Raw genomic sequence first — 27,254 nt, forward strand, 5'->3', positions numbered from 1 at the left:
TCCCCGGTCCTCAGTTTGGCCGGGCGGCCCGCTCTAGGAAGAGTCCTGGTGGTTCCAAACTTCTTCCATTTATGGATGATGGAGGCCACTGTGCTCATTAGGATCTTCAATGCTGCAGAAATGTTTCTGTGCCCTTCCCCAGATCTGTGCCTCGATTGAATCCTGTCTCCGAGGTCTACAGACAATTCCTTGGACCTCATGGCTTGGTTTGTGCTCTGACATGCACTGTTACCTGTGGGATCTTATATAGACAGGTGTGTGCCTTCCAAATCATGTCCAATCAACTGAATTTACCACAGGTGGACTCCAATCAAGATGTAGAAACATCTCAAGGATGATCAGTGGAAACAGGATGCACCTGCGCTCAAATTTGAGTGTCATGGCAAAGGCTGTGAATACTTACATACATGGGATTTTTTTTTATTTTTAATAATTTGCATATATTAACAACAAATTTCTTTCAAGTATTCGTTATGGGGTATTGTTTTTAGAATTCTGAGGAAAATAACAAAAATAATCCATTATGGAATGTAACATAACAAAATGTGGAAATAGTGAAGCACTGTGAATACTTTCCAGATGCACTGTGTGTGTGTGTGTGTGTGTGTGTGTGTGTGTGTGTGTGTGTGTGTGTGTGTGTGTGTGTGTGTGTATATATATATATATATATATATATATATACACATACATACATACATACTTATACACACACACAGCACTTTATGGTTTAACCACTTGCCGCCCACCCACCATCAAATGACGGCGGGGCGGTGCGGCTCTCGTTCTGGAACAACGTCATATGGCAGAACAGCGGCACGCAGTGCGGCGATCGCAGCCGCGCCGTGTTGCCAGGACACGGCGCGACCCCGATCTCTGTAAAGAGCTGATGACGCGGCTCTTTAACCATGTATTCGGCTGTGTCCAATCACAGTCGGTTTCACATGTAAACACGGAAGTGCCGGTAATCGGCTCTCATCGCCTCCCACTGACAGAGAGCCGATCAACGGCATCGCCTCGCAGGGGACAACAAGACAGGTAATCAGGGCAATAATCATCAGTGCTCTGATCACAATAAAGCACCACCAGTGCCAGCAATCAGTGCCCACCAGTGCCACCAGTGTCCACCAGTGACACCAATCAGTGCCAATCAATCAATTTGCATCTACTCCAGAATGTTATGAAGAGTGATCAGATGAATTGCAAATAATTGCAAAGTCCCTCTTTGCCATGAAAATAATCTTAATCCCATAAAAAAATTTCCACTGCATTTGTGAAGAAGGCTTCAGGGCACCCAAAAAAGTCCAGCAAGTGCCAGGACCGTCTCCTACAGTTGATTCAGCTGTGGGATTGGGGCACCACCAGTGCAGACAGTGCCATATTAAGCGCATTATAGGTCCCCAGGCAATACAGTGCACTGGGGCCTTGTCTACACAATCACGCATGATTGCCCATCAAATGCAGCTTTACTGTGCCCATGAATGCAGCCTCACTGTGCCCATGAATGCAGCCTCACTGTGCCCATCAAATGCAGCCCTACTCTGTCCATGAATGCAGCCTTACTGTGCCCGTGAATGCAGCCTCACTGTGCCCACCATTGCAGCCTCACTGTGCGCATGAATGCAGCCTCACTGTGCCCACCATTGCAGCCTCACTGTGCCCACCATTGCAGCTCCACTTTGCCCATGAATGCACTCTCACTGTGCCCACAATTGCACCCTCACTGTGCCCATGAATGCAGCATCACTGTGCCGATTAATACAGACTCACCATCGCCTGGTAACACACACACAGCGGGCATCTCCTCCTGTGTATTACGGAGCTGGCTGGGTCTGTGTTCAGCAGCCGTGTTGTAACAAGGTCCCGCCCCCCTAGACCGGCTCGTGTGATAGGCGGAACACTGATTCAATCTACTATTACACGAGCCGGTCTAGAGGGGCGGGACCCTGTTACAACGCGGCCGCCAAACACAGACCCAGCCAGCTCCGTGGTACATAGGAGGAGGAGGAGGAGAGAGGGAAAGAGTGGAGCGCTGCAGCCGCAACTCAAATCGGCCTCAGGGCAGGCGGCCTGCCGGGAAATTTTCCTGGTATCCTGGTAGGCCAGTCCGGCCCTGGCTGGGGTCGCTGGGCAGGTGGGGCCCCCCAGGCAAGTGGGGCCCCCGGGCAACTGCCCAGCATGCCCATGTGAAAAGATGGCCCTGAGTGCAGAGCTTGCTCAGGAATGGCAGCAGGCAGGTGTCAGGTATCTGCACACACAGTGAGGTGACGACTTTTGAAGGATGGCCTGGTGCCAAGAAGGGCAGCAAAGAAGCCATTTCTCTCCAGGAGAAACATCAGGGACAGACTGATATTCTGCAAAAGGTACAGGGATTGGACACCTGAGGACTGGGGTAAAGTCATTTTCTCTGATGAATCCCCTTTCCGATTGTTCAGGGCATCCGGAAAAAAAACTTGTCTGGAGAAGAAAAGGTGAGCGCTACCATCTGTCCTGTGTCATGTCAACAGTAAAGTATCCTGAGACCATTCATGGGTGGGGTTTCTTTTCAGCCAAGGGAGTGGGCTCACTCACAATTTTGCCTGAGCACACCGCAATGAATAAAGAATGGTACAAAATCATCCTCCGAGAGCAACTTCTCACAACCATCCAAGAACAGTTTGGTGAGGAACAATTCCTTTTCCAGCATGCTGGGAGCACCTTGCCATAAGGCAAAAGTGATAACTAAGTGGCTTGGTGAACAAAACATTTAAATTTTGGGTCCATGGCCAGGAAACTCCCCAGACCTTAATCCCATTGAGAACTTGTGGTCTATCCGAGGCGGGTGAACAAAAAACTCCATAAATTCTGACAAACTCCAAGCATTGATCATGCAAGAATGGACTGCCATCAATTGGATGGCCACAGGATGTGGCCCAGAAGTTGATTGACAGCATAGGCGTGCGCACAGGGTGTGCCAGGTGTGCCTGGGCACACCCTAATCACCCCATGTGCATTAGCATTATCCAGAGGTGGCACCAGGTGGGTGGTTGGGGTGCTGGTGGCCAGTGTAAATGCCTCCAATATATTAAAGGCTAGGTTCAACTGTAGGAACATATTACACCTACACTTAGGATTTAAGGTAACAGGCTCCCAATCAACTGTCTCCCACCATCAGAGCCTCCTCCCTGTGACAGCAGGTGCCGTTCATGTGTATCTGAGATTTGGGGTGCACACCCTAATGCAATAGGCTGCGCACACCTATGATTGACAGCATGCCAGGGCGAAATGCAGGGGGATTGAAAAAGAAGGGTCAACATTGCAAATAACAGTACTGACTTTTTTGCATAATGTTAATGTTATTGTCAATATAAAGCCTTTGACACTTCTTGTAATTATACTTCAGTATACATAGTAACATTTGACAAAAAGATCTAAAAACACTGAAGCAGCAGACTTTGTGAAAATTAATATTTGTGCCATTCTCAAAACTTTTGGCCACAGGTGTATATCAGACTCTTTACCACATGTTAGGGTTGACAAAGGAGTAAGAAAACATATTCTAAATGATCAGATGCAAAAAGAAAGAAAGTTACACCTTTACACATAGTCATTTAATTTTCACTGTAGGCCAGAAAGCAGGCTAGAGTTGACTTACCTGAGCTACATCACACCCTTGTGCATGATATCGCGAATTATGATTTTTTTCATGATCCAATGAGCATCATGAAAAAGCCAGTTTTGTCTTTAATTATACTTTAAACTGTGTATACACAGAATTGTTGTTTTTTTCGTTCATCCAGTGGGTTGAACGATAGATGCAGGAGTCTCCCCTGCTGCGCTATTGTATTCTGACAGCAGGGACTCACCCCCAGCAGAATACACAGATCAGCGCTGCAGCAGCTGATCGAATGCTGGTGTTCCAGCAGCACCATTCGACTGAACAGACAAGGCTTCTGTTGAACAGAGAGGGATACACGCACATCGAAATTCGTCTGGTTTTTGCTGAACTGGAAGAATTACGATACGCGTATACCCAGCTTTAGGTTCACTTTTGATGCAAAGCATAATTTAATACAACCCTGCACCACATTTTTAACCAATTAAGGAACGAGCCTCTTTCTGAGATTTGTTGTTTACAAGTTAAAAACTTTTTTTTTTTTTTGCTAGAAAATTACTAGAACCCCCAAACATTATACAAATATATATATAAACATTATAGGTTTTTTTTTTTCTAACACCCTAGAGAATAAAACGGCGGTCGCTGCAATACTTTCTGTCACACCGTATTTGCGTAGCGGCCTTACAAGTGCACTTTTTTTGGAAAAAATACACTTTTGTGAATTAAAAAATAAGACAACAGTAAAGTTAGCCCAATTTTTTTTATATTGTGAAAGATAATGCCCAACATGTCACACTTTAATATTGCGCCCGCTCGTGGAATGGCGACAAATTTTTACTCCTAAAAATCTCCATAGGCGACATTTAAAAAATTCTACAGGTTGCATGTTTTGAGTTACAGAGGAGGTCTAGGGCTACAATTATTGCTCTCGCTCTACCGATCGTAGCGATGCCTCACATGTGTGGTTTGAACACCGTTTTCATATGTGAGCGCTACTCACGTATGCGTTCGCTTCTGCACACGAGCTCGGCGGGACGGGCCGTGTTTAATTTTTTTTTTTTTTTTTCTTAATTTATTTTACCTTTTATTTTTTATTTTTAAACTGTTCTTTTAAAAAAAAAATGTGTCACTTTTATTCCTATTACAAGGAATGTAAACATCCCTTGTAATAGAAAAAAAGCATGACAGGTCCTCTTAAATATGAGATCTGGAATCAAAAAGACCTCAGATCTCATATTTACACTAAAATGCAATAAAAAATAAAAAAATAAAAAAAAATTTGTCATTTGAAAAAATGAAAAAAAAAAAATGGCCCTTTAAGAGCTTTGGGCGGAAGTGACGTTTTGACGTTGCTTCCGCCCTGCAATGGTATGGAGACGGGTGGGGGCCATCTTTCCCTCACTCGTCTCCATACCCAGGAAAGACAAGCATCCGATCGCCTCTGCCGCTACCGGTGGCTCCGGTAGGCAGCGGAGGGCACCGGAGTGCGGTGGGAGGGGGGTCCTCTCCCGCCACCGATAAAAGTGATCTCGCTGCGAATCCGCTGCAGAGACCACTATTATCGGAACCCGGACCGCTGGCCTGAAGAGGATGCCAGGGTTATGGCAGCTAGCTGCTGCCAGAACAAAGATATCCCTCGTCAAAGTTAGAATCGGCGCGCAGCGGTCCAGAAGTGGTTAAAACCTCAAATCAAAAAAAGTCCAACATAAGGTGCACAGCAGTTGTGCAGTCCTGTGAACTCAAGGCAGGGGTCTCACCAATAGATAATGAGCTCTAGGACCTACCAAAAATTATAATTTTCATTTTGGGTGGTCTGATTCTTTCAAAATCACTTAGCTTTATTGGTCAAGTGCAAAACAGATGTAACAGCACAAAAATCCTATGTAAATGGCAATCTATTTAATTGGATACAAGTACATTTTCAGTCTTGTGAATCTTTATGTTATCCTGTGTATTTCTTGTGTTTTCCTTGTAAAGCGCTTTGGGAAGCCACCTTTAAAGGCACTATATGAAATAAAGTTTATTATTATTAGTAACCAAGCTTTACAGTAATTTTAGCCAAACCTTAGGATAATTCCCTAGGAGAATCTGAACTTGTTTCTGTTATGATGCCTTCTGTCCAATATCATTGCATAATTCTAGATGTGTATTTCACGTGCTAGACTAAGCAAATAAGAGTTTACTTCAAAACTTAAGCATGGTGCCGAAAGTAATCATGGTAACATTTGCTGAGAACAGAGTTGAGCCTCAGCTCAATTATTGTGCTAATAGTCCCTGCTGCCCCTTTGTTTCTAAAAACACTGGGAGAAGTCCAGAGTACTTGGCCTTAATTACCGCTCTATAGGGAGGTGAGAAAGAAAAAAAAAAAAAGCAAAAGCAGACTAATCACATGGCTGATAAAGGCCATTTGTCGACCCGGGCCTGGCCATCACTCAGACTTTAGCTGCTGGCACAAAATAAAATGAAAGTGCACACTTGTGGGAACAGATTCATGAAGCCCAAAAACTTACACAAACTTGCCAAACAAAAATGTCTGCAAAAATATCACTGCCCATTAATTTTCTGACTGAGTTTCACTTGCAACAGTTATGCCCTGTACACACGGTTAGATTTTCCGACGGAGAAAGTGCGATCGCATTGTGTTGCCGGAAATTCCGACCGTGTGTAGGCTCCATCACACATTTTCCATAGGAATTTCCGACACACAAAGTTTGAGAGCTGGCTATAAAATTTTCCGACAACAAAATCCGTTGTCGGAAATTCCGATCGTGCGTACACAATTCCGACGCACAAAGTGCCACGCATGCTCGGAATCAAGCAGAAGAGCAGCACTGGCTATTGAATTTCATTTTTCTCGGCTCGTCGTACGTGTTGTATGTCACCGCGTTCTTGACGTTCGGAATTTCTGACCAACTTTGTGTGACCGTGTGTATGCAAGACAAGTTTGGGCCAACATCCGTCGGAAAAAATCCCATGGATTTTGTTGTCTGAAAATCCTATCATGAGTACAGGGCATTAGGCTGATTAGAGTTGAATTAACCAACTATTCTGGTCATCAGAAGCAAATGTTACTACACCAAGGGCTTTTTTTCAACACAACTGAAAATCTCTTTGCGATTTATGACTAAAAATTTATTTGCAACTTATGACTAAAAGGGTTCCCTTTTCTACAGAACATAGATATGAAGAGAATAAAGCTTCCAGTGCATGAGACACATTTGTTGGTTGCTTGAATAAGGGAATGAGATCTCCTTGGGTCCCAAAGGCACCAAAAGTTTGAAGGGTGTCCTTGTGTTACACCACAACTCGTTCATGGTTAGACATCTGCACATCTCTGTCTAGGAACAAACAAATGGCCCCTGCCCCCACCTATAACTGGCCTTCACAGCAAGGAGCACATGGAAGGGCTATCATATGAAAGACAAAAACAGGCTTGATCAATTTCCACATTGTAGCCTTCATAACTTTGTGGATGAAATGAAAAGTGGGGCAAGAATGAGCTGAGGAGAAGCCTGCACCTGGAATTGGGAGGTTCGGGCAGGCTAATGGACAATATTAATATGTTAGCGGGTCTTGGATGAGATGAGGGTATGAAATAAAAGTGGTTAACTGCTTCTTCCTTAAGTTGGCCATAGGTGGATAGAATTTCAAACGAAAATTCTTAGGAAAACTTGTATGAAAATTGTGTGCCGTTTCAAAAATCTAATTTGCTTTTAACATTTGATTTTGGAATGAATGAACTTAACTGAACGAAAACCAAATACACTGTTAGAAATTTGTTCACGCCGAAAAAAAATTCCATCCTGCTCCTTATTAATTTTCCCATCACTGCAGTCGGAAATTAACGTTGTTTGGCCCACTAATGATTTGAAAAACAATCAAGCTTTCTTAGAACATTCTTTTCCTAAGAATTTTAGCTCAAAATTCTACCCATCTATGGCCAGCTTTACACTCTCAATAGAAAAAGCAATTATACAGTCTTAAAAAATGACACAAAATCAAGTACCTCCAAAAGAGCTAGTTATTGTCCCCAAGAAGTCATGAAAAGCCAATAAAAGATGACCGACATAGGCCTGGCAGGGCAAATTATGATTGACCCAAATACTGAGGTCTGTCTTCCTGGGGCTGCACTGTAAAACCCCTACTCTTCAAATATAAAACCACTAAATTATATTTTCACTTGTAGATAAGAATGAGCAAATTGTCAAGTTGTAGCCATTTTGGATATTCCTAACTTGTCTAACCCAAGAGCAATTTCAGATAATTCATGAACAAAATACTTATTAGCAAAATTCATGAACTCAAATCCACATAATTCACGAATTGCGTGAATTTAAAGCGGACCTTCAGTCATCTTTTCAACTTTCCATCTATTAAATCCTCTGCCCTTGTTGTTTTAACTTTGGATAGTAAAACATTCTTTTTATGCCAGTAAATACCTTATGCAGCCCACTTCCTGTTTCTTGTTTGGTAAAAAGCCTAGGCTCTCAAGAGAGTTTGCCAGGAAGGGGGGGGGGGGGGTGAGTCAAAAGAGGGCCAATGAGAATTGCAGGGCTGCAGAGCTGGAGGGTTGCCTCTATGTGTCTGTGTAAATCCAGGAAGTGAACAGGCAGCAGCTTCAGCTGCACACAATTAAAATGGTTGCAGTCAGACTCAGTGGAGGGAGATTTCTGCAGCATATTTGGTAGGGAACAGAATTACAGTATATATAAAATAATATGCAAAGTGGTTGGAAGGAAACTTCAAAATGGCAAAGATGTTTTTATTACAAATTATGTGAGCAGACTGCAGTCCCTCTTTAAGCAGACTAAAGTTTAAAGTATCACTGAAATGAGCAGAATGGTATATACTTGGTCTGCTGTGAATTGGTTTATCTATACCAAAACTTTTGACATACTACACAGCCCTATATAATGTTTACACTGGTCCCTTACAGATTTATGGTTTTAGCAAAACCACGAAGATACACACCAATGAAAGATCATTGTGACTAAAGTAAACTAGTTAAACCAGCCAGTAAACTAGCTAGCATGTTTTTGGTTATAGAAGGAAACAGGAGCAAACCAATACAAACATGGGGGGGGGGGGGGGGACATCTCTTTTGGCATGATTTTGCGGATATCATTAGACAACAGTAGACGTGCAGAAGAATCCAGCTGCCTCTCTCTTACATCAATCGGAGAGGCCCATTTCAAAGTATAAATCATCTTTGACTATTAAATGTGGCATATGCCTGTACACCGCTTTGGTGGAAACAAACTTGCCTGCCTACAAAATCTATGTGGTTCATCAGGGTAAACAAAATATGAGACATGGAAAATCTCAATTCCACCCTACATAACATGGAGGAAGATTTCAGGTGAACGTGGAAACCCTGGCAATATTTTGTCTATATTGATGCCTACCTGAACATATTTACACAATTCGGGTGACCATTCCGATCTCCTCCCCTAAGGGAAAACTAATATGCCTTTCTCTGTTTCTTTCTGTTTTGGCCTCCTACTCCCCCCCTCCCCCTCCCAGTCTCACACCTGATAACATAACACCAGTCCAAAGCCTTAATATGGACATGTGACACCCTACATCTGGTGTTTGACACGTTCCTTCTATCCGGCAATCAATTCAGAATCAGTGTAGTACGGGTTTTCTAGATACCCAATTAGGATATAAGGTCTAACCAGCCTTTCCTTTTTTTTTTAATGGTTTTGTAGAACTTTCTTGTACAGTCCTTATGAAGTTACAGTGGCCTACAACTTCCTTATACTTACCTTTTTGATGGATAAGATTTCAATATCTCCTTGTGTGTTGTTGAAACTTGCATATCTTTGCAATGAGACTCAACTTTATAAATAAAAGAATTAGGAAAAGAAACTGGAACCCCCAAGTTTTAGGGTAAGAGTAAACCCTGAGCCAAATGATGTAACGTAAAAAAACACACATGAACATGGATAATAGAGGTCCCCGCAACTAATTCAGAACTGTTCGAAAATATCTTTATAAAAAGGAAACAACTTTAGTCTTATGTGTCAAAAACTAAAACAGGAACTTAGTGACCAATGGTACATGCCACTAATGTTCTCAAGTACCGGTACGTTTTTATACCGTATTGGAGGGTTTTGTACCTGTATAGTTTATAACCATAATGAAAACAATGATTGGGAGAGAAAAGTTAAACATGACATTTTGGCTGGGGTTCCAAAGGGTGGTGAATGAAACCTCAGTCAGCAGATGTCTCCTCTACTGTTAAAGCCAACCCAATACCTATCCATTCAGAGGCCAGACTGGCATATATTTGCATTTTCACCAGATGTCAACTATATAATACCTGTGATTTTGGAGATGCTAAATGACAACTGAATAACTTTAGGGCACGGCACAGGGCAGATATATTCGGGTGGTTATCAAAAGCAATACTGGCTGTATTTGAAACATTCAACCAATTGCTTTTTGTTCTACTATAGTCTGCAGAGATGAACACCATCGCAGGTCCTTTACCTGTAACATACACATGGACGCTTATAATATTCAAAAACGTGTGTAGGTGCAAATATCAACAGGAAGAAAGATCTTTTGGTAGTCCTATAGCAGTGATGGCAAACCTTGGCACTCCAGATGTTTTGGAACTACATTTCCCATGATGCTCATGCACTCTGCAGTGTAGCTGAGCATCATGGGAAATGTAGTTCCAAAACATCTGGGGTGCCAAGGTTCGCCATCACTGTCCTATAGTGTCCGAAAATATCTCAAAACAAATTTATGCTACATATTCTTGTAACTGATTGGTTGGAAATTTAAAGTAAAACTGAAGACAAAACTTTTTTTTCCATTTAAGTTAAAATAAAAAAAATAGTTTTTTGCCATCTGTGTCTCATTGGGGAGATCACCCTTCACTTTCTGTACCAAAGCCAAAGGGGTAGTGAGAGGAAACGCCTTCAAAGTGAAGAAAAGTGAAGGAAGTGAAGTGAAAGTGAAGTCAAGTAAAATGAAGAAAGGTAGTCACCAGAACTAGTGTCCCCATTTGGAGATTTCCCCTCTATTCCCATTCTGTAGCGCTCTTCTAGATCAGGGGTCTCCAAACTTTCTAAACAAAGGGCCAGTTTACGGTCCTTCAAACTTATGCCGCGTACAGACGATCGGACATTCCGATAACAAAATTCTGGATTTTTTTTCCGATGCATGTTGGCTCAAACCTGTCTTGCATACACACGGTCGCACAAATGTTGTCGGAAATTCCAAACGTCAAGAACATGGTGACGTACAACACGTACGACAAGCCAAGAAAATAGCCAGTGCGGCTCTTCTGCTTGATTCCGAACATGCGTGGAATTTTGTGCGTCAGAATTGTCTACACATGCTCGGAATTTCCGACAACGGATTTTGTTGTCGTAAAATTTGAGATCCAGCTCTCAAACTTTTGTTGTCAGAATGTCCGATGGATCCTACACACGGTCGGAATTTCCGACAACAAGCTCTCATCGAACATTTGTTGTTGGAAATTCCGAGCGTGTGAACGCGGCATTAAAGTGGATGTAAACCCCATTCATGAAATCTGACCTAGGCACATATATCTGTAGTGTTTACTTCTCTCTCTCCAAAGCCCTAATTTCCGTGTCTTTCTGCTGCTCCGTTCCTCTGATATCAGTATAACTTCTGACAAGCTCTCCGACACGGGAGATAAAAGCAGCTGAAAATTTGTGTTGGGGATGGAACTTAGAGACAGATAAGCAGAGAGCTTGTCTATTCACAGCACAGCTCTGCAGCTTTCTTCATGTGGATGTCTATGTGGAGGAGGGGGTGTGGTTTTCCTCCAATCAGCTTACACATAGTGTATGCCTAGACTTCACTCCCACAGCTGAAACCAGGAGAAACATTTGTAACACCATGTGCACTTTCTAAAGAATATAGAAAGGGAAAGACAGCAGATATATGTGTAAAACGTATGTAAGGAGATTTGTTTCATCTCTGTGTATCATCCGAGGCTGTTCACTTCACTGGGTATATGTGAGGGTTTACATCCACTTTAAGGGGGGCCGTATTGTGGCCATTGGTAGTAGAAGAGCCCCAACATCAGTGGGAATAAACAATGCCCCATCTTTGGTGTCAGTGGGAGGAACTGTGCCCTATCATTGATGCCATTGGGCCCCATTGTTGGTGCCATTTGGAGGGATTCTGCCCCGGTATTGGTGTCAGTGGGGGGAATTATGCCCCATTGTTGGTATCGGTGGATGAAAATTGTACCCCAAGGGCTGGATAAAAGCAACCAAAGAGCCGCATCAGGCCCCCGGGCCATAGTTTGGATACCAGCGTTCTAGATTGTAAGCATATCAAAATGTTCACTTTCCTGCGCTGTGTGGCAAGTCCCAACGGTTATCAGACTCTTATCTTGACATGTTAGTATATATGGATAATGCACACCTCGCTGCCTTCCAAAGACTGGGGGGAGTCCAAATGAACGAAAAGCATAGAAGAACACAGAGGGCGCATAGGCCTAGTGCCATAGCATTAACATAAAATCATCCGCTAAAATCCATATGCAAAAATCCAGAACACTTGTAGTCACATCGGCTAACGGACCAAGGAACAAGAAAGCTATATACAGCAGCACTAAACAGAGAAGCACTGATCCTAACTGAAAAATTCCTTGTCAACACTAAGAGACATCTAAACAAGGCTCTGAAGAAGAGGGAAACCTTGAAACGCGTTAGCCAATGTGACTACAAGTGTTGTGGATTTTTGCATATGGATTTAAGCGAATGATTTTATGATAATGCTATGACACAACTATTGGTTTGTGAGTATATTCACCTGTATTTTATTAAATAAAAACATGTATTGAGGATAATGCGCTTGGTCTATGCGCCCTCTGTGTTCTTCTATGCTTCTAGATTGTAAGCTCTGCAGGGCCCTCGGATTCCTCTTGTATTGAATTTTATTGTAACTGTACTGTCTGCCCTCACGTTGTAAAGCGCTACGCAAACTGTTGGCGCTATATAAATCCTATATAATATTAATGCAGCTGTGCTCCTACCTGGTGGTAGGAAAATTGTTCTTTTGGCAGCCCCTGAGAAATCAAGCTTAGCACAACCTGCCTATACACTAACCCCCCCCCCCCCCCCCCCCGCCAGATATTTGGCAATATTGGGCATACAGTACTTATTCCCAGTACGGCACCGACACATAGGCAGCAATCATGGACTAATGTTAAGACATTTTTCTAAGACTCATCGACTACACTAGAGCCTAATGTGAACCAACTTTCTTTCGCCACCTTCCCTGAGGAATGTTACAGCAAACGGTTCACAAAGCACTTATTTAAATAAGTATTTTGCATTTCTTTTACCATTTGTATACGAGTCACACGCACCAGTTTTGGCAACAAATCTCTGTGATTCAATCTAGATTTTATGAATATTTTCCTAACAGCTCGCTAGTGCTGCTTGTATAAATTCCATCAAAGCTGCAATCAGAATAACAACTGAAAAAAAACAATCATTTTTGATGATGTTTCTATCCATTAAATTTTTTTGCACAATCTAAAAAAATAAAATTGCGTAGTTACATGCTAAAACTACATTGCAATGTAAGAAACATTTTCCAATCAGCCATTTCCTCCTTGATTGGACTTCAAAAGCTTTGATTATTTAAAGATATGATCACAATTTTGAAATTACAACTGAAAGTACAATCACTCTGTTAAGCAGTTCATTAGATTTCATTCAAGATCTAAAAGAACAAAATTGTTCAGTTACACCACACACTACAACCGTATTAAAATCAAACAACATGACCTGTTGGGAATACCACTACACAAAAAAATATATCTTTACTGTATATGTAATCAATATCCTGATGATTGTATGATATGATGACTAATGTGTGTTTTTTCTTTTGATTTATAGTTTGACATTGTTAATCGCTCTATAGCATTATCTATATATACAGTATCTCACATATATACAGTATCTCACAAAAGTGAGTACACCCCTCACATTTTTGTAAATATTTTATTATATCTTTTCATGTGACAACACTGAAGAAATGACACTTTGCTACAATGTAAAGTAGTGAGTGTACAGCTTGTATTATGCCCCGTACACACGGTCGGATTTTCAGACAGAAAATGTGTGATAGGACCTTGTTGTCGGATAATCCGACCGTGTGTAGGCTCCACCACACATTTTCCATCAGAATTTCCGACACACAAAGTTTGAGAGCAGGATATAAAATTTTCCGACAACAAATTCCGTTGTCGGAAATTCCGACCGTGTGTACACAAATCCGACGCACAAAGTGCTACGCATGCTCAGAATAAATTAAGAGACTAAAGCTATTGGCTACTGCCCCGTTTATAGACCCGATGTACTTGTTTTACGTCACCGCGTTCAGAACGATCGGATTTTCTGACAACTTTGTGTGACCATGTGTATGCAAGACAAGTTTGAGCCAACATGCGTCGGAAAAAATCCTAGGATTTTGTAGTCGGAATGTCTGACCAATGTCCGACCGTGTGTACGGGGCATAACAGTGTAAATTTTCTGTCCCCTCAAAATACCTCAACACAGCCATTAATGTCTAAACCGCTGGCAAGAAAAGTGAGTACACTCCTATGTGAAAATGTCCAAATTGGACCCAAAGTGTCAATATTTTGTGTGGCCACCATTATTTTCCAGCACTGTCTTGGGCATGGAGTTCACCAGAGCTTCACAGGTTGCCACTGGGGTCCTCTTCCACTTCTCCATGACGACATCACGGAGCTGGTGGATGTTAGAGACCTTGCGCTCCTCAACCTTCCGTTTGGGGATGCCCCACAGATGCTCAATAGGGTTTAGGTCTGGAGACATGCTTGGCCAGTCCATCACCTTTACCTTCAGCTTCCTTAGCAAGGCAGTGGTTGTCTTGGAGGTGTGTTTGGGGTTGTTATGTTGGAATACTGCCCTGTGGCCCAGTCTCTGAAGGGAGGGGATCATGCTCTCCTTCAGTATGTCACAGTACATGTTGGCATTCATGGTTCCCTCAATGAACTGTAGCTCCCCAGTGCCAGCAGCACTCATGCAGCCTCAGACCATGACACTCCCACCACCATGCTTGACTGTAGGCAAGACACACTTGTCTTTGTTCTCCTCACCTGGTTGCCGCCACACACGCTTGACACCACCTGAACCAAAAAAGTTTATCTTGGTCTCATCAGACCACAGGACATGGTTCCAGTAATCCATGTCCTTAGTCTGCTTGTCTTCAGCAAACTGTTTGTGGGCTTTCATGTGCATCATCTTTAGTAGAGACTTCCTTCTGGGATGACAGCCATGCAGACCAATTTGATGCAGGGTGCGGCATATGGTCTGAGCACTGACAGGCTGACCCCCCACCCCTTCAACCTCTGCAGCAATGCTGGCAGCACTCATACATCTATTTCCCAAAGACAACCTCTGGATATGATGCTGAGCGCGTGCACTCAACTTCTTTGGTCGACCATGGCGAGGCCTGTTCTGAGTGGAACTTGTCCTGTTAAACCGCTGTATGGTCTTGGCCACTGTGCTGCAGCTCAGTTTCAGGGTCTTGGCAATCTTCTTATAGCCTAGGTCATCTTTATGTAGAGCAACCATTCTTTTTTTTAGATCCTCAGAGAGTTCTTTGCCATGAGGTGCCATGTTGAACTTCCAGTGACCAGTATGAGAGAGTGAGAACCAAATTTAACACACCTGCTTCCCATTCACACCTGAGACCTTGTAACACTAACGAGTCACATGACACCGGGGAGGGAAAATGGCTAATTGGGCCCAATTTGGACATTTTTCACTTAGGGGTGTACTCACTTTTGTTGCTAGATGTTTAGATATTAATGGCTGTGTGTTGAGTTATTTTGAGAGGACAGCAAATTTACACTGTTATACAAGCTGTACACTCACTACTTTACATTGTAGCAAAATGTAATTTCTTCAGTGTTGTCACATGAAAAGATAGAATAAAATATTTACAAAAATGTGAGGGGTGTACTCACTTTTGTGAGATACTATATATACAAAAACAAGCTCCTGAAGAAGCGGTAAATCTTTCTGCGAAACATGTCGAGCGAACAGTTTTTACATGGTATAATCATCCCAGTGTCACATCATTTGTGCCCGTATAGAGCCATTTGTGATTGTAATAAAATTTAAAACTTTTCATACCAATTCTGTTATCCTAAGCTTTTGTACGATACCATTAAAGTCCATTCAGCCTCCCAAAAAAACTTCTTCAAAATCAAAGAAACATTTTCTAAACCTTTCCTTTTCATCCTTGAGTTACCGTTTTCTTTTTTTTTTCTGTATCTATGATTAGAATACTGAAATATGCGTGGGCACTTAAAAGTAGAAATAAATTTAGAGAAAAAAAAATTGCTGAAAGGTAGAGTTGTTTAGTAGTTGTTTTGTATGTCTCTTCTGCCAGAAACAAGTCACAAAGATGGCAGATGCCATCTTTGTATATACTGACTCTACAAAGGAAGACAAAAGCCACAACTCTACCTCACCAACACTTTGGGGGGGGGGGTTTACTAAAAGTGGAGCACACAGAATCTGGAGCACTGGAGCACCTGTGCATAGTAACCAATGAGCATCCATCCAGCTTAATTGAACAAGCTGAAGTTAGAAGGTGATTGGTTAATATTCCGTGTGGACCAGTTTTGGTAAATCTCTCACTTTATGTTTGAAGGTATGGGGGGAGAAAAGGTAAACAGTACTAATAAGGCCATGTTTACAGAGCCGAACTTTAGCACACAAAGGAAAAACAAGCAAAAATTGTCAGCGCTACCCTAAATTGTCAAATTGCAAATGTCCAGAAAAAATGTTTAAAGCCGCGTACACATGAGCGGAATGTCCGACAGAAAAAGTCCGACGGAAGCTTTTCATCGTATATTCCGATCGTGTGTAGCCCTCATCAGACTTTTTTTTCGAAAATTCTGACGGACCTAGAAATGGAACATGTGAACGATAAAACTTGACAGATAGTAACTGACTTTTAAAAACGTCCGTTTTGCCACGTTTTCAATGCAGCGTTTGCGTTTAGAAGCGTTTTTTTTTTTTTTTTTTGCAAATTGTCAAAATTGAAAAACGCCTCTAAACCAAACGTGGCTAGTGGCTAAACGCGAGTTACTGCGTTTACACGCTGTTACAGGCATTTGGCGTTTCAAATGCCTCTAAACATCCGTCCTGAACGCATTTTTTTGCTTTCCAAAAAATGCTTCTGAACCCAACTGCCTAGAAACTCCTATAAACAACCCTGTGTACATGTACAGATAAGATAACATAGAGGAGAGTTCAGGGGCAGCTGAAAAAAAAAAAAGCCCAACTGCTCCTAAACATCCGTTTACCAGCAGCAGTGTACATGAAGCCTAAGGGTGTCAAGATATATAAAGTCAATAACGATGATGAGGCCGACTATGGTCTCCGGTGGGAGAGAGGCTGCCTGTCTTAGGGTCTGGGAACCCGTGCCGAAAAAGAAAAGGAAAGGGGGAGAGAGGCGCCAGGCGACCACCGGTGTAGCATAGTTTATTGGAAACTAATTAAAAACCATTAACAAGTTCCACTCAGAGAGGGTGTCCAAGTGTGGGGGTCTGGAACTGGAGGAAGCTCGGGAGATGATCCCCCCGGGATCGGATAGTCAGTCCTCGCCGGGGGGGTGGCTCTGGTGAATGGATGGGAGAGGACACTGATAAGCGAGCTGTCACGAGCCAGTAACCACTGGTCAGCCCAAGGAATGGAACAGCCAATCGGAGCGTGTTTCCACGGCTAGCCACGCCTCCTTACTTCATCAGTGTCCTCTCCCATCCATGAGAGCCGCTGCCCTGGCAAGGACTGACTACCCAATCACAGGTGGGATCATCTTCTGAGCTTCCTCCGGTTCCAGACCTCCACACTTGACACCCTCTGTGAGTGGAACTTGTTATTGTTTTTTAAAGCGGTTGTAAACCGCAGGACAATTTATTTTTATTTTTTTTGGTACCTGCAGGTAAGGGAATAAGGCATACTAGCACATTATGTTAAGCTTACCTTAAAACAAAGCTCCTCCAGTGCCGAGAAGTCAGCGCTGCAGGCGCTCTCATCTTCACCCGTCTTGCTCCCAGGTTTGCGGACTCCGGCTCTGTGACTGGCTGGAGCCGCGACGACGTCACTCCCGCGGGAGCCACCGTTCATGGCACGGGTGGGCGTCCCTTCAGAGTGCATGCGCCAGTGATGTCACTGGCTGCATGTTAATAAAATATCTCCTAAACTGTGCACATTTAGGAAATATTTACGCTACCTGAAGGTAAGCCTTATTATAGGGTTACCTATAGATAAAAGCAAAGGATGGAAGTTTACTTCCACTTTAATTTGTTTCCAATAAACTGTGTTACACCAGTGGTCACCTGGCGCCTCTTTCTTCCTTCCTTGCTTTAGCATACACCCATGCAGGGCCACGCTTACCCACACAGCAGTCCCATATGATGTCAACTGAGATGCAGCGGCTGCATGGACACGACCGCTGCTCCTAATATGACATCTGTGTGCGTGAGTGGGTGTGTCCCTGAACTCACACTGTCCTTATTCGGGGACAAGCACCCGCACTCATGTCATGTTTTGAGCATTGGCTGTATTCATACAGCTGCTGCTTCCCAACTGACATCAACTGGACTACCTGTATTCCTTAATGCATTCTATGCATTAGGATAAAAAAACCTTCTGTGTGCAACCGCCCCCCTAATACTTACTTGAGCCCATCTCGCTCCAGCGAAATTGCACAAGATGCTTGGCTGTCCAGAACTCCCTCTCCTTATTGGCAGAGACAGTAGCGCGGCGCCATTGACTCCTGCTGCTGACAATCAAAAAGGAGTGAGCCAATAAGGAGAGAGAGGGGGCGGGGACAGATCTCCGTATCTGAATGGACACACAGAACAGCAGCTCGGCTCAGGTGCCCCCCTAGCAAGCCGCTTGCTGTAGGGGCACTCAGCAGGAGGGAGGGGCCAGGGGCCCCGGCGAGAGAACAGAGAAGAGGAGGAGCCGGGGCTGCTCCGTGCAAAACCAACTGCACAGAGCAGGTAAGTATAATATCGAGACTTTAGTATAAGTTTAATGTAGAATTATAAAGTTACGGAAATGTCCGCTTTAATGTTTTGTCATTTTTAGACACTTCCCTGCTGAGATTTTTGATTTGCAGATTCCCCAACCTACCACCACTTCCCTGCTGCGTATTCTCATTCCTGCTTTCGCATTCACAATAGCATGATTTTTTTTTATAAAAAAAGGGGGCAGGTGTGTAAAACCTTTTCATAATGGAAGGTGGAGCTGGGAACCTCAGAGTGGAGATTCCATCACCGGATCTCCCCACAGACAAAGAGACGTCAAGGGGTTGATTTACTAATGGCAAATAGACTGTGCACTTTGCAAAGTACAGTTGCTCCAGAACTTAGTAAATGAGCAGAAGCTCTGCTGACTTCCATTATCCAATCATGTGCAAGTAAAATTGCTGATTCTTTTTTTTTTCATTTACCTTACATGTGATTGGGTATTCTTTGCAAAGTAAAGCTTTTACTAAACCCAGGACCCTGCATTTACTATATCTGGTCCCCCACAGTACACAGAACATGGAAATGCAATTTTTTTAGTGAGGAGAAAAGGTATTTAGAAGTCTTGTGACTTCTATCAGTTCCTGGTGAAGCTTGTAGGATTTTTTATACTGCACTGAGCGGTCCTATGAGGCTACACGGCTCCTGACCGTCTGTCTGGACAGTGCTGATTGGCCCTGTGTTGATCACATGCACTCTCCCAAGGAAAAAAAAAACTCTAGCAATGCACACCAAACTGAGCATGTGCAGCCTGACTCCAAAGGTTCTTTTTTATCCAGATTTGTCCAGGGGGACAGTGCGTACAGGATCAAGCATCCTTTTTACACAATGCAGAAGATTAACCCCTTAGGTTCCACAGTGAGTATAACAAGCATTATTTACTGCATATACAGACTGGATTTTACTGTTGTGGGTTTATTAACACTCATTTACTAAGCTCTGGAGCAACTGCTTTTGTAGGGCCTAGGCCAGGGATCCTCAAACTACGGCCCTCCAGCTGTTGCGGAACTACACATCCCATGAGGCATTGTAAAACACTGACATTCACAGACATGACTAGGCATGATGGGAATTGTAGTTCCTGAACAACTGGAGGGCCGTAGTTTGAAGACCCCTGGCCTAGGCCAATGCACAATTTGGGCACGGACACTTTTTTTATTTTTATTTATTTTCCCTCACTGTTTGTCACTTTCAAATTTTGTGTGTGTTTTTTTTACTGGATGTAGGGTGAGAGTCCTCGGCTTACCCTGACGTCTAGGTGGAGGATGTGTGGCCTTCTGGTTCCTTCCTCCCCTGCCTCTGGGGGGGGGGTGTCTCTCTTCGGGAGAGCCCCCCTGACCTAGTATTCTGGGATGACTTTGGCTGTCCTAGAAGAATGGCCTTCTGGCTAGGCAGATCATGTGGAACCTATGTCCCCATTAGGAGCCTTGCCCCCCGGGGGTCAGGGTATGAGTCCTACTCCTTCGGGGGGTGGACAAAAGCTCACCCTTAAGTGCACTTTTGTGTGTGTGTTCACGTGCATGTTTTTTTTTTTACACTAACGGGTTTTTCCGTTATAGGATAGCCAGATAGTCAGTTAGCTAATCAGGGGAGAGAAGGGGCGAGGCTGAACGGCAGCTCTGTGTCTGAATGGACACACAGAGCTGCAGCTCGGCTCAGGTGCACCCCGTAGCAAGCTGCTTGCTGTGGGGGCACTCGACAGGAGGGAGGGGCCAGGAGCAGCAAGGAGGGACCCAAGAAGAGATGGATCCAGGCTGCCCTGTGCAAAACCAACTGCACAGAGCAGGTAAGTATAACATGTTTGCTATTTATTTTATTTATTTTTTTAAACAAGACTTTACAATCACTTTAAATTCTCTTGGCCACAGCGTGGTGCAATGTGGTGGAAGAACAAGGAAAAGTCCTATATGCCTGGTCACCAGCCAAGCCCACCAATGCATTTCGCTCTGCCCTGCAGATTAATTGCTTCCCAACCGCCTCGGATATACTGCGGCAGAAGGGCACGTACAGGCAGATTAACGTACCTGTACGTTGCCCTTTAAGAGGCGGCATGCGCACGCGCCCGCTGGGAGCTCCATGACCGTGGGTCCCGCTGACCTGATGTCTGCGGGGATACACGCGATCGTCTCACGGTGAGGAAGAACGGGAAGATGCTAATGTAAGCAAGCATCTCCCCGTTCTGCCTAGTGACACTGTCACTGATCTCTGCTCCCTGTGATCGAGAGCGGCGATCAGTGTGGTGTAACACACAGCCCCCTCCCCCCCCCCACAGTTAGAAACACTCCCTAGGACACACTAAACCCCTACAGCGCCACCTAGTGGTTAACCCCTTCACTGCCAGTGACATTTTTACAGTAATCAATGCAATTTTTTAGCATTGATCGCTGTATAAATGCCAATGGTCCCAAAAATGTGTAAAAATTGTCCGATGTGTCCGCCATAATGTCGCAGTCATGATAAAAAACGCTGATCGCCACCATTACTAGTAAAAAAATTATTAATAAAAATGCCATAAAACTATCCCCTATAGACGCTATAACTTTTGCCCAAACTAATCAATAAACGCTTATTGTGAGTTTTTTTTACCAAAAATATGAAGAAGAATACGTATCGGCCTAAACTGAGGAAAATAATGTTTTTTTATATATTTTTTGGGGACATTTATTATAGCAAAAAGTAAATAATAATGCGTTTTTTTCAAAATTGTCGCTCTTTTTTTGTTTATAGCGTAAAAAATAAAAACCGCAGAGGTGATCAAATACCACAAAAAGAAAGCTCTATTTGTGGGGGAAAAAAAGACGCCAATTTTATTTGGGAGCCACATCGCACGACCGCGCAATTGTCATTTAAGGCGACGCAGTGCCGAATTGCAAAAAGTGCTCTGTTCTTTGGCCAGCAAAATGGTCCGGGGCTTAAGTGGTTAATCATGGGGTTCCCCATAATTAAGCTCTGGGGGGGGCAGAGCGAAACACATTGGGGGCGTGGCATGGCTGGAGCCTGGGCTGAGGCTGTCCTTCACAGGGTCTTGCAGTGATGTGCAGAACATGGACTTTTTTTTTTGTTATTACTTCTGTTACTGGAGCTGGGATGAGCGATGTCCTCGCCAGCACTCCCAGCGGTATAGCACAGGAGAGGACCAGGCTGGAGCCTTGAGCAGCACCCCGTCATTTGGTTTTTGGGTCACAGTGCAATGTGGTGGATTATGCTGCACCGTGCTGCCCCTTTAAAGTTTGCTCAACTCAAACTACTTTATGTTCGAAGAAATCAATCCTTGACCTGGACAGTAATTATACAAGTAGAAACCATTAAAATGAAAAATCTTTCATAAAAATTACCATGGGTTTTAAGTTTATCAGTCATCTTGTTGATTTGACGCTCCAGCCTGGCGTATCTTGCAAACTCATCCATCATGCTAATACTGGAGAGCTCCTGTCTCATACTTTGAATGTCAGACCTCATGAGAGACTCCTGCTCGGCATCCTTCTGCAGTAACCTGGATACCTGAACAGAAGAAGACAGTCTGAGAAAGAGCATGCAAAAAAAAAAAAATCCAACCACTTCCACCCTGGAGTTTGTGAACAAATGTCTGCAAACAAATCACACTCCACATTGGTTGCAATATATAACTGTATGCAAGCTGTGATTCTGAATGAGCTGTCTGTGTGCCACGGTGGTGCCAGAGCTGTCTTCTGTTGTCCTTGTGAGAAGAGCTTCCTCCATATTTGTAGGAAAAAAAAAAAAGAAAATGGCACTTTGCTATCACAGGCTTAGGAAGTGAGTGATGCTGGGTGGACTTAGTCTGACCTCCCCTGCAGATGGTCAGTATAGAAGGATTGAGGATTAATATTATCATATGTCACTCATATGATCAGATCATTTTTTTCTATAATAATTATTTTACCAGGTCATCTTTATAAGGGTTTATTATCAGTAGATCAGAAAAGGTTAACTAAGGTTACAAAAAAAAAAGGAGAATGGAGCAGTGATGACAGTGATCAGGATGTGGAGTACAGCCTCCACTAGAAAGTAGAAAGACATAATCAGCTTAGGTTCTCCTAGCTGCATTACATGTAGTGCTAGACATGCCCCATTTATACATATATATATATATATATGTACAGATTGGTTTTGTTTTGTTTTGTTTTTTGGATTTGCATGGCTGCATCTTTTGATCGACCTCTTACTTTTAGAAATTAAACCTGTATGTGTATATATTTTTATTATTATTATTTTTTTTATTATTTATTTCCATGGCTGTGTCTGTTCTAATCAACCTCTTATTTTTATCATTAATCCCATACATATATATATATATATTTTTTTTTAATTATTATTTTTTGGGGAGGATTTTCAGGGCTGCATCTCTTTCTAATTGATCTCTTATTTTAGAAATATGCTATAAATATATAGATCTATATATTTTTTTTTATTTCTAGGGCTACAATGTTTTTTTAATTGATCTCTTATTTCTACCATTAACTATATATATATATATATATATATATATATATATATATATATATATGATGATTTCCAGAGCTGCATCTCTTTCTAATTGGCCTCTTATTTTAGAAATATGCTATATATATATATATATATATATATATATATATATCCATCTATCTATATGTTTTTTGGGAGGATTTTCAGGGCTGCATCTCTTTCTACTTGATCTCCTATTTTAGAAATATGCTATAAATATATATAGATTTTTTTGTATTATTATTATTATTTCTAGTGATGCATCGTCTCTATGCAATCTATTTTTAGAAATGTGCCCCATTGATATCTATAGATATAAATATAGATTTTTTTGGGAGGATTTCCATGGCTGCATCTCTTTCTCATTGATGTCCTTATTAGAAATATACTGTATATATATATTTTTTCTTTTATTCTTTCTAGTGCTCCATCATTTCTAATTGTTTTTATATATATATATATATATATATATATATATATATATTTTTTTTTTTTTTTTTTTTTTTTTTAATTCTCAGGCTTGCCTCTTTTTCTAAATGATCTCCCTTTTTTTAATATACCCCATATATATATATATATATATATATATATATATATATATATATATATATATATATATATATATATTTTTTTTTTTTCCCCAGGGCTGCTTTTTATATTATTTTTTCTGATCCTCTTCCTAGGGGTGGATGATGATGGGGTGGGGGGGGTCGATTGGTTTATTTCTCCGGATTACTTACAATCGAGGAAAAAGCAGCCAGCTGGCTTTTAAGGAGGTTGCACACAAACACGGTGCTGAGCACCAGCAGACACGCACAGCTCTCCGCCATGTTTTTTTTTTTTTTTTTCCTTCTCCCAGCCTGCGATCATCACATCACAACACAATAGCAATCATCCAAACCCCGCCCCTCGGGAACCAGGAAGGAGGGGGTATGGGGGGGGGGGGGGTGATAGACGGGACGAGGCGAACGAACGAACGGATCTTCCCAATGAGAGGACACAATCCTCCTTTCCTCTCTCCTCTCCTCTCCTCTCCCGGTTCTGTAGAGTGAAGCGCACAGGAAGCGCGCGCGCGGTGGCGGTTACATTCGGATACATTATTTTTTTTTTTTTTAGAAACATTGTATTAGTGAAGCCCCGCCCACTTTCAGAACGTTGAGTGCAAAAAAAAAAAAAAAATAATAAAAAAAAAGACAGGCAGCCTCTCCGCTCGCGCGGCCCCTCCCACTTTTTTTTTTTACAACGTCGAAGCTGTATAGCTCAGAGCGGAGGTGGGCGTGGAAAGCTGACCAATCAGAGCGCGCCCTTCTATTTACCACCAGTGATTCAAACAAGAACGTAAAAGGAGAGAGGAGGAGGAGGGGATAAAAAAAAAAAAAAAAAAAACTTCCCAATGGAGGGAAAAAAAAAAAAAAAATAATAATAGCTAAAGCCGATTTAGGGAGGCGGGGCTTTGTGGGAGGGAAAGGGAGGGAGGGGTTTTGAGTGACAGGCCGGCTCACCCAGACAGGTGCCGGTGTTATGGTTTGAAAGGCGCTCTTTAGCCGCGCTCGGCCAATAGGGAGGCGGCGGGGGCGTGGCCCAGGGGGGGGGGGGAGTTGTCCCCGCCCCGCTCAGGTTGGAGCGGTGAATAGATAAGAGGGCGGAGGGATCCTATCCGGTTTGAACTAGTTCTCTCGCTGGCATATTAACCGCTTGCAAGCGCCGAGGAGTGAGCTTAGTCTTTGTGAGTGACTCCATCTGCAGGAGGGGAAGAAGGGATTCCTCCGCTCTCCGAGGCGCCCCTCTCTCATTGGCTTCTTCTCCTTCCCGCTTCTCTATCTCCTCACATTTTTTTTTCCCCAGGATTTTATTTTTATTATTTTTTAACCCTTCACGAGCACATCGCCCGCCATGCCGAAGAGAAAGGTAAGCAGACTCCGCGCGGTGCCCCACCGAACGATATCTCCAGAATTTTATGGTTCCGCCTCCCCCTCAGGACTCCCCGGGCGGGAAGACCCCCGGACACACCGCTCCGGTATTATTATGGTTTATTTTATAATATATGATAAGGTTGGTGATGGCGGTGCAGTGGGGGAGGGGGAGCAATGGCGCGCAGTGCTGAAGAGCGGCTCCTCTTCTTCTCCCCTCCTCCTCCTCCTTCATCATCATCGCTCGGCGGCGGGATCTCCTCACCGCGTCCCCCGCGCCAGGACGTTCTAGAACGTTCGTGGTGAAGAAGACGGGGGAGGGGGGGGTGATCTGCGTCTCCGGCCAATGCGCGGGAGCGCTGAGCTTTGTGACGTCACGTGTTCGGTGAGGATGACCCTGGTTGGGGGGGAGAAGAGGCGCTCGCGTGCCGCCATAGAGAGGGCATGTGTGTGTGTGGTGGGCGGGGCCCCGAGGGCGCCTTCGGCGGCGCGGCTTCTCATTTGTTTATAAGGCCGATTACATTGTTAACAGCGCGCGCACACCCCCCTGACTCTCCCGCCTTTTCCCTCCCTCCTTGTCTGTGCTTATGGCGGCGCGGCCTGTCTAGCTCTTACGACTAGCGCCCCCTGGTGTCCGCTGTGGTATAGGAGGACTGAACTGTTCTAGTGGAAGTAGATTAGTAACTTCTCCTCCAAGGTCAGCTCCTGTGATTGGCTCTCATCTCCTCCTTCCCTAAGCTCTCTTCTAATGACGGTTTTGTTTTTCCAGGTGAACGCTGCTGAGGCTGGAGATGCCAAGGATGAGGTATGGAGATAAGTGATAACTATGTGTGCTGCTTTATTACATCTATTATTTATTATTATGTATGTTATATTCTATTCAATATGGCTCTTATATAACATACCTAATAATAACATTTATGTTTATTTTTTCTAGTTCATACCACATGCAGTCCAGTGGTTTTTGGTTTGTTTTTTCTGCATCAAAAACACATGGAAAGTAGTTTATATGCATCTGGTGTCGACATACCAGACCCCTATACAGGGGGGGGTGGGGGGAGCACCGGAAACGCATCAAAATGTACCAAAATGGATCTGGAGCGTTTTTGTGTGTCTCTAATAGATCTTCACCCCTCTCTCTCTAATAGATCTTCTACCCTCTCTCTCTAATAGATCTTCTACCCCCCTCTCTCTCTAATAGATCTTCTACCCCCTCTCTCTCTAATAGATCTTCTACCCCCTCTCTCTCTAATAGATCTTCTACCCTCTCTCTCTCTAATAGATCTTCACCTCTCTCTCTCTCTAATAGATCTTCACCTCTCTCTCTCTCTCTCTCTCTAATAGATCTTCACCTCTCTCTCTCTCTCTAATAGATCTTCACCTCTCTCTCTCTCTCTAATAGATCTTCACCTCTCTCTCTCTCTCTAATAGATCTTCACCTCTCTCTCTCTCTCTAATAGATCTTCACCTCTCTCTCTCTAATAGATCTTCACCTCTCTCTCTAATAGATCTTCACCTCTCTCTCTCTCTCTAATAGATCTTCACCTCTCTCTCTCTAATAGATCTTCACCTCTCTCTCTCTCTAATAGATCTTCACCTCTCTCTCTCTCTCTAATAGATCTTCACCTCTCTCTCTCTCTCTCTCTCTCTAATAGATCTTCATCTCTCTCTCTCTCTCTAATAGATCTTCACCTCTCTCTCTCTCTAATAGATCTTCACCTCTCTCTCTCTCTAATAGATCTTCCTCTCTCTCTCTAATAGATCTTCACCTCTCTCTCTCTCTAATAGATCTTCACCTCTCTCTCTAATAGATCTTCACCTCTCTCTCTCTCTAATAGATCTTCACCTCTCTCTCTCTCTAATAGATCTTCACCTCTCTCTCTCTCTAATAGATCTTCACCTCTCTCTCTCTCTAATAGATCTTCACCTCTCTCTCTCTAATAGATCTTCACCTCTCTCTCTCTAATAGATCTTCACCTCTCTCTCTCTAATAGATCTTCACCTCTCTCTCTCTAATAGATCTTCACCTCTCTCTCTCTCTAATAGATCTTCACCTCTCTCTCTCTAATAGATCTTCACCTCTCTCTCTCTCTCTCTCTCTCTCTCTCTCTCTCTCTCTCTCTCTCTCTCTCTCTCTCTCTAATAGATCTTCACCTCTCTCTCTCTCTCTCTCTCTCTCTCTCTCTCT

At 43.2% G+C, this 27,254-nt stretch overlaps 2 protein-coding genes across 3 annotated transcripts in view; one reads left to right on the top strand and one right to left on the bottom strand.

The window, feature by feature from the left end:
* Nucleotides 1-24,325, bottom strand: part of GET1 (guided entry of tail-anchored proteins factor 1) — a 101,522-nt gene extending 77,197 nt beyond the window's left edge. Inside the window, exons 1-2 of the mRNA XM_073617242.1 lie at nt 23,897-24,325; nt 22,010-22,175 (exon numbers count right to left, since the gene is read on the bottom strand). Coding sequence (XP_073473343.1) covers nt 22,010-22,175; nt 23,897-23,986 — 256 coding nt within the window. The 5' untranslated portion in view covers nt 23,987-24,325. The remainder of the gene's footprint in view (nt 1-22,009; nt 22,176-23,896) is intronic.
* A 411-nt stretch (nt 24,326-24,736) lies between these two features.
* The window catches only part of HMGN1 (high mobility group nucleosome binding domain 1), a gene marked incomplete in the record, with an annotated part of 10,231 nt that continues 7,713 nt past the window's right edge, over nt 24,737-27,254 (top strand). The window contains 2 exon segments of one of the 2 annotated variants that reach the window (XM_073617245.1): nt 24,737-25,064; nt 25,836-25,871. In XM_073617245.1, coding sequence (XP_073473346.1) covers nt 25,050-25,064; nt 25,836-25,871 — 51 coding nt within the window. 2 annotated transcript variants of the gene reach the window in all.

Source organism: Aquarana catesbeiana, linkage group LG02, assembly GCF_042186555.1.
Source record: "Aquarana catesbeiana isolate 2022-GZ linkage group LG02, ASM4218655v1, whole genome shotgun sequence".
Classification (NCBI taxonomy): Eukaryota; Metazoa; Chordata; class Amphibia; order Anura; family Ranidae; genus Aquarana; species Aquarana catesbeiana.